The sequence below is a fragment of the Eleutherodactylus coqui genome, chromosome 7 (genome assembly GCF_035609145.1).
Source record: "Eleutherodactylus coqui strain aEleCoq1 chromosome 7, aEleCoq1.hap1, whole genome shotgun sequence".
NCBI lineage: Eukaryota > Metazoa > Chordata > Amphibia > Anura > Eleutherodactylidae > Eleutherodactylus > Eleutherodactylus coqui.
In genome coordinates, this window is record NC_089843.1 from 143874501 (window position 1) to 143894145 (window position 19645).

The window sequence follows — 19645 nt, forward strand, 5'->3', positions numbered from 1 at the left end:
ACCTGCAGTAAATGCCAAGCCAGAACGGTCTTGCCAGTCCTCGGAATATTAACATGGAGATATAATACATTGCAGCAATATTTCTGTGTGTCCCAACAGTGAGTACGAGTGTAATACCATTATGCAATACGTATTCTAGTAGCAAATCATGTTTTGTGAAAAATGGTGACTTTAAAGTAAATTTTGTGAAAAGCAGTGACCTCTTCTGGGAAGGTCCAAGACCCAAGAGAATTGGATTAGTAACCTTTCTGCTTTTCTATACTGTTGCAGTTAGTTAGTCGATATGTTATTGCTTGATAACATATCAGGGAAACTTAATACCAGTGTTGCGTGAACTGAGCCAGTAAAACCCTGTTTCGGGTCAAACTTTACTAAAACTTTGGTTTAGCATGAACCTGAACTGAGCTTTACACAAAGATCTACCCAAAGCAGGGTTTTACTGGTTTGGTTCACTCAATGCTAGTCCTGAACAATAGTGTATAAGGGTGGCTGCACACAAGCATGTTTTTGTGCGTGCGTGCGGTAGAGAATCCTGCTGCCAGCATCCCCATCATTGGATTTCAGGGAAGGGCTTTCAACATAAGTCCTTCCCTGAAAATCAAAGAAAAGTAGTGTAAAAAAAAAAAAAGCATACTTACCTTCCTTCAGCTGCCGGAGCTCAGCCGCAACGTCTGGCTCTGTCCCCGGCTCTGTAGTTCTGAGCTATAAGCAGCCGAGGATTTAAAATCCCCGCCTGCTGGTAGCTCTGATTGTGTTTGGCTGAGCGCTAAAGCCAATCACAATCAGAGCTACCAGCAGGCGGGGATTTTAAATTCTCGCATGCTGATAGCTCAGCAGCACTACAGAGCTGGGGACACCGCGAGAAGTCGCCGCTGAGCCCCGGCAGCCATCAATGGATCTCAGGGAAGGGCTTCATATGCCCTTCCCTGAAAATCCATTTAAAATAGTGTAAAAAAAAAAAATAAATAAAATACTCACATGCCTTCAGCTGCGGAGCTCAGCCGCAACTTCGGGCGCTGTCCCTGGCTCTGTAGTTCTGAGATATCAGCAGCCGGGGATTCAAAATCCCTGCCTGCTGGTAGCTCTGATTGTGATTGGCTGAGCGCTCACCAGGCAGCTGAAGGAAGGTGAGTATGCTTCTTTTTTTTTACACTACTTTTATTGGTTTTCAGGGAAGGACTTATGTTTAAAGCCCTACCCTGAAATCCAATGACGGGGATGCCGGCAGCAGGATTCTCTACCGCAGCTGTCATGTGTGACAGATGCGGTAGAGAATTGAAGAAATCCTCTGCTGCATCTGCCACAGATGTGGCAGATGTAGCAGCAGTGAATTCTTTTAACTAGCGGGGGTGAAGGAAACATCTGCCGCATGCGGCAGATGCGTTCTTCATCCCCGTGGGGGACACGGCAGCGGCGGAGGGTACGTTTTTTTTTTTTACCCTAAAATGATTGTTTTTCAAGGAAGGGCTTATATATAAAGCCCTTCCATGAAAAACAATTCAGGGGTGCCGGCAGAGCATTGAAAACAATGCATGCAGCTGCATGCACGCGTGTTTTTGCTCGTACGTAGGTGCGCACCCATGTGCACGCAAAAACACGCTCTTGTGAAGCCACCCTAACACTGTCTAAGAGCTGTAAAACCCATTATAACACTCAGAATATTATACAAGGCTCTTATGGCTCTTAGACAGTGTTATACACCAGTTTTAGGGGTTTTGGTGAACTTCCAGTTTGGTTCAAATTAATTTGGACAAAACAGAACTTTTTACAAAAGTTTGTTGAACTGGCAGCTCCAAACTTTTCAAAGGTTCACTCAACACTACTTAGTACAGAATGTGATTTGCAAATTAAGATGCTTTTCACTCTACGACCATTTTAGTGCAATTACATAATGTCAAGTCCAAGTGCAATAATGCGTGCATTGGAAAGAGCATTTAACAAATGGTCCTTTTTAAAGGGGATTGTCCTGCAATAGACCACCTTTAAAGGCGTTCTCTGAGTTACAGTATATTGGTAAAAGCCCTTCTACAACTATAACCTAAAATATCAGCACATCCTTACCTCTCCCGGCTCCTATGGTGACCCGCGAAGTTGCTCACTCCTCCACTTCGTTCTCCGTTGACAACTGCAGTCCCACCTGGTTTATAGGATGTCATAGAGGCTGCAGCCTATAACAGTGCTCATTGATTGATAGCTGAGCTCTATTATTTGTTGCATCGCCTGTGACATCCTGTAATCCAGATGGGACTGCCGCTATTAACAAAGACTGAAGCGTGGGACAAAGCACTGTCGCGGGACACAGCGGGAGCAAGGAGAGATGAGTATATACTGATTTGTTATGTTAATACTTGTAGAAGGGCTTTTACCAATATACTGTAACTTGGACAATCCCTTTAAGTGATGACACCACATGACTGCATTGATTTCAATGGAACCGGGATGGGGATATAAGGTCCTATTTTCCTTGAAATAATGCGAAATGTAAATATTGTATTTGTTAAGTTACATATTCGAATATATTTCATTGAAGACTCACAGATATATCATGGAAATACATACTGAAAGCAATTAATTATTTTCATTAATGCAGTGGTACCAAAACCCGAAGATTACAGCATTGTAATACATACTCAGATTTATTTCCCAGCAGACAATTAGAATATTCATATTAAATCACTAGTCACACAGAATAGCCAACATATAGAATGTAAGTGTCCAATTAGCACATTCCCAGTAACATAAGGCCTATTAGTCTGACTCATTTCACACCATGCTCTACTGGAAATGACAAGAAGTGTTCCTGAGTTCTGAAAAAGTTGCTGAGTGTTTTGCCTTAAAAACTGCATATAAAACAACCATCCGTAATTTAACATTTGTCAACAGCAATAAAGTTTAGGAGGAAAAAGAAACTTGCGATTACTTCCTGATTTCAACAATTACAGTACGAGGAGTGGAATGCTCAGGCTGACACTTCGCTCAGGTAATAAAGTTTGCTTTTTTCCACTATTAATTAACATTTCTATCACCATGTCTTAAAAATAAATCTCTTCTGGAAATTTCCCTTTGCAGTTAGTTTCACACAGTCGCACGTTCCAGAAGGCTTACTATGAAATGTTGTTAGCATTACTATTTATTACTCATTAATATTTACAGATGTGTCTTTCCTTTACTTTTCTCCTGTTTTGAGATATCCTGAGATATTTGGCATAAGATGACTATCTTTGAGGGGAAAAAAAATCCCGCATTACCAACAACACCTGACAGCGTAACACATTTTTTCTTTCTCAAAGCTAGTTATCTCACGTCATCACTTATCTCAAGTTAAAAGGAATCACACTGACTTGCAGGAATGATGCCTTCCAATAGGTGGCACTGTACTATTGATGTTCCATCTTACCATTTGCATACATTTCCCGGGGGAGCATGCATGGCCTTATAAGTCTCCTTAATAGGTGCTCTCCCTAAGGAAAAACCCATACCCTTCCCGATCTATGTAATATGCCTCTCGCCTAGCCGAACCGGCAACCTACTGAACACTGATGCCTTGAAACAGTCTGTCTCTGCATGGTTATCCTTTCCTTCTGGAAAAGACTCTGGCCTTGGCTTATATTCACATTCATTGTTAGAAGACTTCTTAAAAGATCTAACATTGACTAGCAAGAATTCTGCCTTCCAATAGGTGGCACTGCAGAGGCATTGTTCCATCCTCTCATTTGCATAAATTTCCCAGAGAAGCATGTAGGGTGTCATAGCTCTCCTCACTAGGTGCTCTCCCTTCTCAACCACTTATCTCAAAACAGTAGAAAATGCAAAGAACGGCAGATTTATATATAGCACTATCAAATCCTGCCATGCTGTACAGATGAAGGAAGGGTCCACTCTGAACAACCCCTTTCCTCATGCCCCATTGGGGGAAAATTTTATCATAGAGACAGTTTAGAATACCACAAAAGAGAAGTGGCTCTGATTCTGAAGAAATGGCCATCTCCGTGTATTACGTTACTCATTCCTTTGTATAATGCTGAACCACTGCACTTGCTGGAGCTATTAGGCCGGCTGCACACGGGCGGATTTGCATTGTGGAATCCGGAGCAGGCATCCGCCTCTGAATTCGGCAGCAAATATTGCCCATAGCATGCTGTGAAAAAAATCGCTTTTCTCTACAAGAGCGGAAATCAATAGCAATTTTCAGCTCATGGAGGAAAAATCACAACATGTTCTATTTTTGTGCGGATTCCACATGGACGGCTTCCAGCTAGAAACCTATTTCAGATAAATACTTGAAATTAATGTATAGGAAATATCAGAAAGCATCTGGGAGTAGATTCCTTTTAGGAACCTCTGAAACACAACGCTTTTTACAGCATTTACCATTGCGTTTCAATCGTAGCGGTAAACGCTGTAAAATGCCTCCATTGATTTCAATGGGGCTTCTAACGCTGTAATTTTCGAGCACTGTCTGTTCTATTTTTGGCATTTAAGTATTTCTAAATGCAATGCGTCGCCCATTGAAATCAGTAAGCCAAGGTCAGAATCCAGGTGGACAGGATAATTGAAGAAAAGCGGGAATCAAATTCAGAAAAACAAAGAAAAGACAGAACAGAACAAAGGATATCAGAAAAGGATCAGGCTAAGGGTCTCTTTAGGCCTGCCGAACCAGCGAGCGACGTCAGAGTTCGCTCAGGCAGCCTATTTATACCTGCAGATACATGATTGGCTTGTTCAAATGAGAAATTGGTTAGTCATTCACAATCGCTGTACAAGTGAATGAGAGGGACTGAACAATCGGTATTTAAACTGAACGATTAGTGAACAAGCCAGCGATGATTTTTATGCCTGCATGAAAAGAACGAAAAGTCAAACAATTGTCGTTCATTTTCACTTGTTTGAACAATTTTTTTCGTAAAAGGGCCATAACAGAGCGTGGAACACACAACTGCTCCCTAATCCCTACCCAGGTAAAATGGCTAAGGGCTAAATAAGTTTATATAGCTCTCCCATGTTCAATAATTGGCGGGCTATACAGGAGCAACACTGATTGGTCTGCTGACCTCTCAATCAGACTCAGCCAATGGACCAGAAAGCAGCTGAGCCAGATTTGAAGACAAAGAGAACTCCTAGGTTCCTGACACTAACATGTTTTGATCATTGTCCCAAATAGATTACACAGCATATAACATTTTAGTAAATTTGGTATGATTTTCTCATTTTTCGCTGTCTCATAAAACTATGCAATATTGATAAATCTCCCCCAATATGTCTAGCCTGAAATAATACCTTACACTTTTAATCTCCTTCTTCTTAACATACATAGCATATGCTCGGAGATGTCTTAGCACAGGCATAATTTCATAGTGAAGTCACCGGACTAAGCAGTCGGTAACATTCTAGCTATGTAGCCGAAGCTTAATACCAATATCATATTTGTGGTGAAAGATTCTGTTTTTCTTGGTCAGGCTTGCTTCCCAGAATCCGAGTTTCACTGCAATAGCACTTACTCCTGAGGACTGGGTTTTTAATCATTTAACAGTGGACCACCAGTAAGTCTTCCCTAAACCTTCCCTTGATAATAATCTACATGATGAGGATGAGAGCTTTAGTGTCTCCATGCACACCCCGTACGTTGTATTATTTTAAGATGTGAATATTATACATTGCGCTACCCCATTAAATGTGCATTAACGGAATAGAAGGAACGCCATATTAGATATCAATGAATCAGAGCTAACAAATGCTATAGCTGGATACTTGGAGCAGCTGAATTCATACTCGTAGCCAAGCTTCTGCTTTAAGCAATCCCTTCGTCTTTGTCCTGCTTAAGCAATTTAAGCTGATATAAAGTTGAGATTGGCTGTTAGTTATGGCAGCGTGCCGCATCAAATGTGACGCCCCGATCGGGTGGACAATTGAAAAATATATATTTGGTGTGTATATTTAATCTTCCCCGTTGTTTGAAAGTATGGAGTTATCAATGAATTATACCAATGAATGAGCTTTAGTTAGTGCACTTAGAATGATTTAATTCCGAAGCAGCAGGAGGGAAGTTCAAGAGAGACGCCTAATTACTAGTAATTTAAATTAGATTGTAGAAAAGCTGTCATTATGTTGTATAATATTCCAAAAATATCTAACGCCAATAATTATGTCTTTATTCCGTGCTCATCAGATTTGACTTCAAGCCGATATAATAATCTGGCATCATGAGTCTTAATTAGTCCTAATTACTGTCTCCAGCCACAATATCATAGTGACCTTTAGGGTAGAAACTATATGATAAAATTATGGATTATATTACAAAGCTATTGACTAATTTATAATTATTGCCAATAGATGTTGAATATATACAGATCAAGAAAATGCGACATTTTAGAGAATAGATTGTAAGTCACAGACAGTATAATATCCTAATGAAGAAAGCCCCTGCTCTAAGCTGGGATGATACAATAGCATCCACAAGCTCATTAATATTTTGATGCCTTATGTCTCTTAATCACTGAGATGTCTGACAACTTAGTTAATGCTATAAGCTGATTAAGACACTTTTTGGAGTAATTAGGTGACTGAAGCCTGCACGTCATTGTCCATGGACACATCACTGTTGTCTATTCTTTTACATAGATGCTAAGTTTAAACTAATACAACATAAAGAGGTAACAGAATTCAATAGGTCCATTAAAAGGAGTTATCATCAAGACGTGCTATGCTGGTCTGTTTAAAGGCAGCATAATATGGGGTTCGGTGGACTTCATAATTAAGCCAAACATCCCCAAAAACTATTGTGTCCCTTGGCTTATAAAGCTTCTTAAAGGGAATCTGTCGGCTTGAACATATTGTCCAAACTGCAGGCATGATGTTATAGAGCAGGAGGAGCCGAGCAGACTGATATATAGGTTTATGGAGAAAAGTACAGTGTAACTTGTATTTTATTCATTTCTGCTCATTCTGAGCTGAACCAGTGGGTGGTCCTATCAGTGATTGACAGGGAAGGGGTTAACCTGTTACTAATAACTTGCTTCAACAAGTTATCTAAACACAACAAAAGCCATTGAAAATGCAAGAAAAAGTTTTATGCCATAGTTTATCTAATGCGGTCAGTGGCAATTTAAACATTGCTACGTCTGTACGCGCCTGCATACACAAAGCCATTAGTTACTGTTGAAGTGGGAGAGGGCTGGAGAGAAGAATTCTCTTATGAAAACATCAGACTCAGGCTTTATTCACACAAGAGTTTTTACATAGCTATTTAGCTGTGTTTTCATGCTGGCCGAAAATCACGACCATCTGAGGCATTAGATTCTAATGCATTTGTTCACATGGGCTCCTATGGGAGCTGAAAAAATAGGGAGGGGAAGGCAGTGTAGCAGCGTCCAATGCAGGGATGCTTAGAGGTGCCTCTATTTAGGCATTTGAAGTCATTCCGAGGACTTACGTCGAGCGAGGGATTTTTTCGCTAATACGTTGCACCCAGCCATGTGAATAGACGAGAGATTAGGACTTGATTGCGTTATTTCTTCATTTACACAATTTAACGACATGTGTGGGCGACCGTTAAAACACATACGCCCCTGTGAAGGAGCCGAACAACTTTGAGTCTTCTGTATTCTCTACTAGCCAAATAGCATAATATGTTTTGTGCTGTTTGGGCTAATGGTAGAAAAGACCAATCATCCTACCATATATGACTACAGTATGAGGACAGATCCACTTTAAAGCTTTGTTCACATCTGCGTTGGAGGTTGCAGAAAACCCAGCATGCCAGACAGCATGCCAATAGCCAGCTGTACCCCATTATATTCAATAGGGGCTGTTGGGTGCCGTTTGTGCCGGTAAAGTCATTTTTATTGTTTCACCACTATCATTGAGCCAAACGACGGAAAAGACGAACACATGTGAAAATAGCCACGTTGTTAATACTTTAGGAAAACCTGCAAAAATTGTAATTGTAAAGGACAGTGTGGTTTATTCTTATAGCTCTCATGTTATAAAACATACATGAGCTCTACCACAGCTCTGACCTGCCTTAACGGCACTCGGGTTGTACATGAAAATGTTGTCATTATCCATAGGCATAGGCAAAGATGTAACAGAATAATAAAACATTAAGATCCAGCATATGGGGAAAAGCTTCGACATATTAGAAACTTACTGTTTCTATTTTACTACGCTCATGTACATCATTTTAATGAGATTCGCTTCTCTCATGGGAAACACATGCAGTGCACAATTGAGGTACCTACTCCCAATAATCATTATAATCCAGATGCATCCTGGGTCTATAGAAAAAAAACATTCTGTAGCAATAATACGCCGCTTGTGGTAGAGCCAAGACATCTAGAAATTCTGTAGTTTAACTGGCAGCGATTATTGTAGACCCACAATACAATATTTATGAAGAAGTCAAGTGTGAACTGTGAGAACGGTTATTGCTTATGCCACGTTAGTTCTCATGAGGGATGAACACACATTGCCAAGGACAGCACAATGCTTTCTTACAAATGGAATTTCATTCATTTGTAGACAGATTTTTACTTATTTTTAACAAATGTACTGCATTGGCACTTAATGAAAACTCCGGCATTCGAGTGAGGTGGCAGATGACTGGATTTTGTGGGCTATTGACTGTTTGCTACTCTATGTCAAGAAAAGCTATCTCTACTGCCACTAAAGCATCATTTAGGCTCTCTTTAAGAAGGTGAACCATTGGTTGACATTATATCAAAAGAACATTTTTGTCGTTAAAAGAGTTAACAGGAACTGTGACCCATCGTATTTTAATACCATACTATTATGTGGGAACTCATGAACCATTTTTACACTCTTGGAGAACCCTTACTCCTATTTCAATTTTTGTCCCGCACTGTATGCTGGTGGAGATGTGTGGACTGGCTTGTTCAGCATCATTGAGCAGGCTCAGATCAGTTTTCAAACTCTATTGTGTTAGGAGGCTGTGGATCCTGTGATCAACTTACAACCTGGTCCCAAATTTACATTTCGGAACTCCAGGAATCATGGCTTTTCCCTCCTAGGCTTCAAGTATGGCTGCTGGATGGTGCATGCCCCATACTGCCCTTTATGTCAGTTATAGGTGTTTCTATCATTTTATTTGTGTTTGTACTTAATCCTTTAATTAAACTTGACCTGTTGAGGCCTGGTTTGACTACCTTTTTTTTTTACCATACCACATCCTGGTTCTGTTTGACCTCCATCACCCAGACTTGGGATTGTTTGACTACTCTTATACCTATTCCATAGTACTGCATTCTGTATCTGCTTTACTTTACCCTTGGCTTGCCCAACTATGCTTCTATTTGTTCCATGTTAAAGCATAAATGTTTTTTCCTAATCTCTGCTATCAACTACTGTTCTGTTTGACTATTATCCAATTTGCTTGCCTTGTCATCATTGTACACTAAAAACCATAGTTTTATTTAAATTATCTGTTATTGCTTCTCATAGTAACCATGTGTTCAACCCATTCACACTGTATCTGCTAGATGTTATTTGGTGAATAAATCACCATACCAGCATAGGGCACCTAAGTCCTGGGGCCAGCTGAAGAACTTGACCCTCACCTTAGACATAGGACAGGGGCATCTGGTAGATTCTATTCATAGGTATCACATGAACCATGTAATTGCAACAGAGCTACAATAGATTTCCAGGCAACCCTGTTTTTGCCTTTAATGAGAAGGAGATAGATAGATATATAGATAGATAGAAGATAGATAGATAGATATATAGATAGATAGATAGATAGATAGATAGATATGAGCTAGATAGATATGAGATAGATAGATAGATATGAGATAGATAGATAGATAGAAGATAGATATGAGATAGATATATAGATATGAGATAGATAGATAGATAAATAGATATGAGATAGATAGATAGATATGAGATAGATAGATAGATATGAGATAGATAGATAGATAGGAGATAGATATAAGATAGATAGATAGATAGATAGATAGATAGATAGATAGATAGATAGATAGATATGAGATAGATAGATAGATAGATAGATAGATAGATATGAGATAGATAGATAGATAGAAGATATGAGATAGATAGATATGAGATAGATAGATAGATAAGAGATAGATAAATAGATAGATAGATATGAGATAGATAGATAGATAGATAGATAGATAGGAGATAGATAGATAGATAGATAGATAGATAGATAGATAGATAGATAGATAGATAGATAGATATGAGATAGATAGATAGATAGATAGATAGATATGAGATAGATAGATATGAGATAGATAGATAGATATGAGATAGATAGATAGAAGATAGATATGAGATAGATATATAGATATGAGATAGATAGATAGATAAATAGATATGAGATAGATAGATAGATATGAGATAGATAGATAGATAGGAGATAGATAGATAGATAGGAGATAGATATAAGATAGATAGATAGATAGATAGATAGATATGAGATAGATAGATAGATAGATAGATAGATAGATAGATAGATAGATAGATAGATAGATATGAGATAGATAGATAGATAGAAGATATGAGATAGATAGATATGAGATAGATAGATAGATAAGAGATAGATAAATAGATAGATAGATATGAGATAGATAGATAGATAGATAGATAGGAGATAGATAGATAGATAGATAGATAGATAGATAGATATGAGATAGATAGATAGATAGATAGATAGATAGATATGAGATAGATAGATAGATAGATAGATAGATAGACATGAGACAGATAGATAGATAGATAGATAGATAGATAGATAGATAGATAGATAGATAGATATGAGATAGATAGATAAATAGATATGAGAGATAGATATGAGATAGATAGATATGAGATACATAGATATAGGATAGATAGATACATAGATATGAGATAGATAGATAGATAGATAGATAGATAGATAGATAGATAGATAGATAGATAGATAGATAGACAGATATGCTTACTGTATCAGTACATAACACTATATTTTTTCTATAAAGTTTTCAGTTGTCCTAAAGATATTTATATAACCAAATAAAAATGTGATGTGATTTAAGTATTCGGTGATATTTTACCTCTTTCTCACACAATTGAACACAATTGGTTCCTCTGGGAGCTGTTTGGAGAGTCCAGGATGAGCTGTTATTTTACTCCTAATAAGTGAAGTACTTTCACACCTTCATCACATGGCTCTCCAAGCTTTTGATTTGTTTGCCAGTAACTGCATTAAATGAGCCTCCCAAAAGTCCAGCTAAAAGATATAAGCGTGACCGTGTCCAGCAGGAGGTGATTTGTGTGTGTTTTGAAGCCTATATTCTACTGAGAGTATGCGTGAGCCGCTGATGACAATTAAACGGCAGATAGGACAGATGACGCAGCTGCTCCGAGTACGTAACGTTTCATTAGCGTCCTTACTTCGCTTTTTAATCAATATGTTTGTAAGTTACTTTCTTGAGCTCATCCGACATCAATGAAATTATACCCAGATGTTTTCTAGAACAGCACAGGAGGATACCAAATTTCATTTAAAATTGGCAAATTTACTAGAAAAACTATTTGATGCTTTATAACAAGTGTGTTTGTTTTACTGTACTCAGCTTAAATGTCTTAGAATTTAACCCAAAGTAGCAATGTAAACAGTCTAAAATTACAACCCCAGGAATAAAATCAGTCTTAAAGCCTACTTTACTTATTCAACCCGTATACAATATGATCCTTGTGGCTGATGAATACTATATATATTATTATGCCTATTTCTGACCGACATGCTAAAGAAGCATTGTCCCATATGTAGAACTACTCAGACCAAGGGAAATATTATAGATTTCTTAATAGTACTTGATATAAACATAATGTATTGTAAAGCAGTAACCTGAAGAAATGAGATGGGAAAAACGGAGGCTACATTATGTGTATTTTAAGAAACAAAATTGCCATACATTTCCTATATTATACAATTACTCTAATTGGCAACTCATATATATCCAATAAGAACAGATCTCACAGTGTCACAAAGTATTTTAGAAGAATATATTGTGCAATATATTACATATTTTGCAATACTAATAAATTAGTGGTGCGTTCAACATTTTTGAGGTTTTCATATTCCATGGGAACACATTTTGCCTGTTGAGGGGCCAGAATATGTATATTAGGCAATTTTATTAAAGTTACATTTCCAATCTGTTAGAATAAAAACTATATATAACACATAATATTCTTTATTTCTAGAAGAGGCCATGCATACAGAGAGATTTTGCAATTGGTGGGAAGCCTACACAGAATGAGATCAAAGTTCAGAGTTGGGAAGTAGTTTTTCCCCCCAAATGGGGTAAATTGGCTTCTAACTCATTGGGGTTCTTTTGCCTTCCTCTGGATCAACAAGGGAGGGTGGAAACAAGTTGAACTGGATGGACATTTGTCTTTATTCAACCTAACATACTATGTTACTGTTATATTCCTTCCCAAAGCAAGAAGTAAATTTACATTGTATAGATTCACTTTCAAACTGGCATCACGGGGGTCAACCATGCAGATCATTATGTCACTTTTTTGTCATACAAAGAATCAGAATGATGGGGAGGGAGGACAAATATTGTCTTGTCTATCCCGGGGTATGGAATTAACAATGGAAGCAATGGAAAGGCTCAAATTGATTTTGGCTTTGGGATCTTTTCTCATTTATGTATTCACTTGGAAAAAGAATTGGCTTCATGCTTAATTGAAGCCTAATACTTCATGGCATTATGAAGACCTACTTATTTAGAAATAGAGGGGAAGAAAGAAATAGAGCAAGAGGATCATCAGTAACAAGTTGATAGATCTAAGCACAGATATCAGAAACATGCCAATCTTGAGGAACACTATTCAGATGGTCAAAAGGCGTGAAATCCAACAAGACGGTCTATAATAACAAGGTGGTGAAAGTACTATATGTTTTCTGCAGTTCTATGCACAAAAAATATGTGCATACGATTATAGAGATCTTCTTGGAATAATATATATTGCAGATCTATGCTCTACATATGGTAACGTGACCCTAATCTAACAGTTTCAGCCATTACAAAGCTTACAATGCATGACTAAACATTGGAGTGCAGTATGTGCAGTAAGCTGCAAGTACTGTAAGTGACAAATGGTATTTATGACTTGGATGCAGCTGTGCTTTATAGAGAACCTTTGGACATCACAACCGAGGTTTGTATTGAAACAGTAGACCATGACTGTTAGCAGGTTTCCAGATGTGCAGTTCAATATCTATGCAACCAATAAATAAATGGATGGTGAAGGGTGGAATGTGAGTGTTTTCCCAATAGAAAAATGTTCAAAGAGTTAAAGACATTAATGAACAAAGCTGCTGTACCGATACCTGACATCCAGCCAGAACTTAATATTTACCTATCTTGCTTAGCCTCGGCCAGATGGAATAAGAGAGATGTATATTCTCATTGGCTTTCTCACAAAGTAAGCCACAGTAAGGCAAAACAGTGATTTATACACATGCAAGCTGCAACAGTCCCATAAAAACACTTTCACATAGACGCCTGTTGCTTTCCTGGCAAAAGTGCAAGGTAGAATGATAGGCTTGTATCTGCAATCTGAAGGCTGTCGTAGATTTTGGAGAATTCATAACATCACCCATAGAGATTTAAGAGCAGGACACGTTGGTAAATTTTCACATTAAACCGGAATACCCTTAGGAGAAACTCACAACATGAATCTTTGGCATGTTTGCTATGGAAATGATAAAGTGCATTAGGAAAGTGTTCTAATAAGAAGTCCTGGCATCTCCTATTAAAATTAATATTGATTGCTTGCTGCTGAAACTACACTCATGGGCTTCTGGATACAGTGTACCTTAAAACTGTCAAAGAAATCCAAAGTGCTTCTGCAAGAAATCCTATTCATTTGGAAATGAAATGCTACACAACAAGGTCCTGAAAACCCAATGCCAATAATGCTTTCATGTTTCAAATCAACCTGTTCTTGATCAAAGCAAGCACCTCAAAATTGTCAAGTTGGCATATAAACATAACTGGCTCAACATACTGAGACACATAAATGGGAGTATATCAATTGGATCAGATGCTGTCAGTGATGATAGCAATGGTCCAGTATTGGTCTAATATGGATAGAATTACAGAAATATGATTCTGTAGTCAATTTGACCACAACAGTAGAAAATAAGACTAGACTAAACTAGAAGAGGGATTTGCATAAGCCACAACAAGCAGTGGATCTATTCAGGACCCGCAACCAACTAAGGCTCCTTTTGGCTTAAAAGATAATGAGTAGAGATGAGCGAGTATACTCGCTAAAGGCAATTGCTCGAGCGAGCATTGCCCTTAGCGAGTACCTGCCCGCTCGAGGCAAAAGGTTCGGGTACCGGCGGCAGGCTGGGAGCTGCGGGGGAGAGCGGGGCCGAATGGAGGGGAGATCTCTTTCTCCCTTTCTCCCCCCCGCTCCCTCCTGCTGACTGCCGCTACTCACCGCTCCCCCGCGCCAGCACCCGAACCTTTCGTCTCGAGCGGGCAGGTACTCGCTAAGGGCAATGCTCGCTCGAGCAATTGCCTTTAGCGAGTATACTCGCTCATCTCTAATAATGAGCACGGATCAATGACATCAGCACTTTTCTGTCAGCCCTTTACACTGGTTAAGTGCGACTCTATTAGGGGATGAACGATCATCCATATGATTTTGTGTTTCCCATAGAGCATCATTGTTGTCGGCAGCAGATCCTTGTTCAAACTGGGGGATGTGCCACCGATAACAATACTTCTTGGTGCCACATAAAAGATATGATCACCTTCAAATGACCCAATGGTCTGGCAAAAGGGCATTCCTAGAAATGTACCTGGCCGATCGGGCCAACGACCTTTAAGGCTTTGTTCACAGGAGCCATGACCAATCTGTTGTAATTAGTTTTATAATAAATACTGATAGATCTTTCGGACTTTGATTCGACTTATTTCCAGCAGGATTGTTTTTTAATTGGATAGAATAGGGGCAGCATGCTACACTACACTGCCTATCAGAAAGAAATGGAACCTTGATGGAAAACAAGTGTGGACAGGGCCTAATCCACTGAGAAGTGAAGCTTTGGTCAACATAGTTAGGCCAGCAGATGTTTAAATGACAGTATTGATGAACGGATCATAGTTTGCTTAAAAAAACATAGTTCTTTTCCACTGTGTCTGCAAGAGTAATATTTATCACTTATAGAAAAGGTGAATTAAGGACATCTTATAGTAATGCATCTCAGGAGAGAGACCAGACAGTTCTCTCTTACATTGCCGTACACAGAAATGTAAACACTGGCTTGTGCAATATTTTATGGCACTGATTATAAAGAGAGATATTTCTTGCTATGAAGCTTATATGAAATGATTAAAGAGTACAAACGTGTTCTCTGTCTTCTTACTGGATAAAAGTCAATGTCACCTTTGAATTTACGCTAGATCCTCTACTAAATAGGTGTCTGGTAAAAATCCACTTAAGACTCTGTAAGATCAACTGTGTGCTGTCTTGTAGTGACATCACTCACTGGAAACTAAGTTTCACAGACACACTTCTCAGTGCTTTAAGTTGCATTAAAGACATAATTCAAATATATTAATTACTTTAGCAAACAGCATATACCATAAATGGCTCTCTTGGGTGAGTTGGAAAACAATACAACCATTTCTCAAATATCCTCTATCCAAGAGTCCGGTTAGTAAGTTTCAAAAATTTCTTAATGACTATTTGATTTCTCCAGATTCAAATTGCTTCATGTACTTAAAAATAGACATGTAGAAAAAGCCATCCATACTGGATAAAAATAAGGGAGGTGATATTGCAAAATAAAAAAATAACACCAATGCATGAACTTAGTGCTATTACTTGCCTACAGCAAATGGCATTGGGGAGGAACCAAAATACATCGGGGAGATTAGTCAGTAGTCAAGGGTGAACTTAGCCCCTCTGCTGCCTGACGCAAACTATAAAAGGCCCCTTCCCCCACCCCAATCCCATAGTAACCTCTCAGAATGGATGGAAATAAATTAGAGCGTACTCTTTGTTGTACTCTTTACTAGACCTCCACCAATCCTGAAAATGGGTGCAGTGAGCCAGGAGTCACAGAAGAGAAGGACACCCGTATCAGTGGGGGTCTCAGCAATGAGGTTCCAACCAAACTGAATTTTATCCCTTATCCTGTAGGTAGGTGATCAAAATACATATTTTTACAACTCCTTTGAGGGTGCTGCACATTGCCTATATTATCTATAACTGATTGAGGACCCCCTCCACATTCACTCACGCAATTACTGATGGGTAAGAGTTATGCCATATGACTTATAGCCATCAGCAAGTATGTGAGTGGTGAGGAAGGGGGTTCTTAGTCACTTATGATATAGTGCATGATTCCTAAAGGGATTGTACAATGATATATGTGAGTACTGCAGTAGAAAAATCAGTAGTGGGGCTTTAGACCGTAATGGGCAATATGCAGCACTCTTAATCAGTTTTGACCAACTGCTGCATCCGCAATTGTCTCCCTCAGGGCCTCAACAAGCCACAGCTCCTCACATAGCACAGGTGGCAATCCTTCTGGACTGGTTCAGATAGATAGCATCAGCACAGGCTAACAGCAGCTAATTGGCTTGCTGTGCTGTGGGTGCGGAACTAAAACAAGCTTAACACTGATTGTCAGAAGCTCAGTCAACCAGTGCAAGGCTTAATTTCAGAACTGCTTTCTCGAGAAATGGTCAGACCCGGAGGTACAAGCACTCGGCAATCTCCAGTGCTCCCATTTAGATGAACAGAGCAGTGGAGTGCATGCACGACTAATGCTTCATTCATGTGGGATAGCTTTATAAATGTGCATAGGGGATAACTTTATAACATGGTACAACCTCTTTGAGAGCATGTGTGTGAGCCATAATGGAAGTAAGAGAAGTACATTAACTAATACCTGAATCAGCAGCTGTGATCAGTAATACATATTGCTCTTTCATTTCGCGATCCAGACTTTTCACCACACTAAGTTGTCCATTGGAAGACAATCGGAAGGCAGCATCCTCATTGCCAGAAGCTAGAGCATATGTTAATCTGCTATTAAGCCCTTGGTCATCATCTCTGGCAACAACCTAAAACAATGAAAGTAATTCTCAGTTATTAGCCTAGACTTTTTGCATCTTGTGAAGGTATTTAATTATTTAAAAGAGTTAAATGTGAAATTACACTTACCTGAAGCACAGTCTTGGGTAATACATCTAGGTTCTCTGGAACATTTACTGAATAAGGGGACAACTCAAATTTAGGAACTACATCATTAACATCAGATAGCAGTATGTTGACTGTCGTTGTGTCTGTTCGTGGGTTACTACCGCGATCTGATGACTGGATGACCAAGGAGTATGATGATTTCTTCTCTCGATCCAAAGGCTTGGCTATTGATATTATTCCAGTGACTGAATCAATCCTGAATTCATGGCTTGGATTTCCCTCTATAATAGCATAACGGATCATGCCATTTATTCCTTCATCTGTATCTGTTGCCATCACCTGAATGAGATCTGTTCCAGTTAGTATGTTTTCACTAATCTCCACTTTAAAGAGACTTTGTGAAAAGTGAGGGTTATTGTCATTAATATCAAGAACCATGACTACAACTTCCATGGAAGAAGAAAGTGAAGGTTCTCCTTTATCAGTAGCTATTATTGTTAAAGTATAGTTGGAAGTATCTTCTCGATCCAGTTCTCCCGTCAGTCGCACCTCACCATCAATATTTCCTATACTGAACTTATTCCCTAATGAGTTAAGCAATGAATACTGAACATAGCAGTTTGGGCCACTGTCTGGATCTGTGGCTTGAGCACGAAATACGATAGTATCAGCGGGTGTGTTCTCTTGGACATAAGTCAGCTTTGGGGAAATAAAGCTTGGTGGATTATCATTGACATCCAACAAAATTATGGATACTTCCACGGTGCTTGTGTATCGGTATGCTGGCGGAGGAGCCAAATCATGAACCTGTACCACTAGATTATAGAAAGATTGGCTTTCTCGGTCAAGTGTTTGAAGAACACTTAAGGCTCCATCCTTGTTGATATGGAACAGGCCCATACTGTCTCCTGAAGAAATACTGTATAACAACTTAGAGTTTAGCCCTGAAAAGAAGAAAACATATGATTATTATTTAACACTTAAAAGTCACAGTCACAACTAAAACAAACTCAATAGTTTCAATCATATAGTCGCACAACGAAATTAAGTTCCAGAAGAGTTTGACTAGTAAAATGTAGGCAATTCCCCTTAATGCATTTAATCAGTCTTTATTGTGTTGTTTATTTAAAGGGTTTTTCCATTACTTAAAATTGCTTCACAACCACTCTGTCCTTCCTGGTTGCCACAGCAGTGATCTTTTATAGCCAGTGATTGGCTGCAGCAATCATATGTCCTTGTCAGCAGCAATCAGAAGGCCTACCAAATGTGTATTAGCAAGACGTAGGATAAAGATGAGAAGTATGATTGCAGAATGGAAACACTGTACACAAGGTTTATTTGTAATCTGTAGCCATGGAAACACAAAGCTCTGCATTAAGGCTGTAGACACAAAACAGCAGTGGATTTGTCAGCAAGATGATTTCCATCATTGCTTCTTTTTTTAATTTTATTTTAGATGCACCAGAGCAATAAATAGAACTCATTACAGGTTTCTACATACCATGATATATCATCATAGCATAATGAATAGAGATGAGCAAGCATACTCGGTAAGGCGATATACTCAAGAGAGCATTGCCTTTTTTGAGTACCTGCTGGCTCATCCCTGAAGATTTAGGGGGGTCGGGGGCGGCGCAGGGCAGCGAGGGGGAGCGGGGAGGAGAGTGAGAGAGATCCCTCTCTCTCTCCCTACCGATCCCCTCTGCAACCCCCCGCTCACACCCCTCCCCCCGAATCTTCAGGACCGAGCCAGCAGGTACACAAAAAAGGCGATGCTCTCTTGAGTATATCGCCGTACCGATTATGCTCGCTCATCTCTAATAATGAACACAGTTTGCAATGATCAAAATGTGAACTGCAATTTTTCTTATAGTATAAGAATTTGGTTATTTCCTAAAGCACATTTTTTATATGAAGACTCGGCTGGACAAATTCTCTGCACATGGTCATGAGCCTATATTTTAAAGAATTTTTAGGAAAACACCTAGACATATATGTTAATTTATAGAACAAGTTAGTCAACTGCTTCCACATGTGAACCATAGGGTCCCATTCTGACTTTGCATTATAATCAATAATTCCTGGTGCAAAGAAGCAGATAATAGAATACAGAAATGCGTGACTACAGTAGACTATAATGAGATCCTGATTAGTCTGAACCATATTGAGCAACCAGAAAAAAATCTGCACTGCTAAATTCATATGATGCCAACAATTGCAAGACTAATTAGATCCTTTTGAAAACTGATGGACCACTAGACTAAATGATTTGGTTAACAAAAATGAGTCCTGAAATAAGCCACCGAAGACTGGATTATAGAAAGGAGCTTTATGATTCAGCCTATCCTACCAGCTATGGATAGGGAATTAATTAGGTTAATTGTCTAGAAAGGCGTGCCTCCTGTATTATACTCCCAATATTTGCATTATGTCCTTACTT

The 19645-nt window shown here is 38.9% G+C and overlaps 1 protein-coding gene across 1 annotated transcript in view; it reads right to left on the reverse strand.

Moving 5' to 3' along the window:
- Positions 1-19645, reverse strand: part of FAT4 (FAT atypical cadherin 4) — a 214969-nt gene that overhangs the window by 35633 nt on the left and 159691 nt on the right. Inside the window, exons 5-6 of the mRNA XM_066573773.1 lie at positions 17227-18149; positions 16952-17126 (exon numbers count right to left, since the gene is read on the reverse strand). Coding sequence (XP_066429870.1) covers positions 16952-17126; positions 17227-18149 — 1098 coding nt within the window. The remainder of the gene's footprint in view (positions 1-16951; positions 17127-17226; positions 18150-19645) is intronic.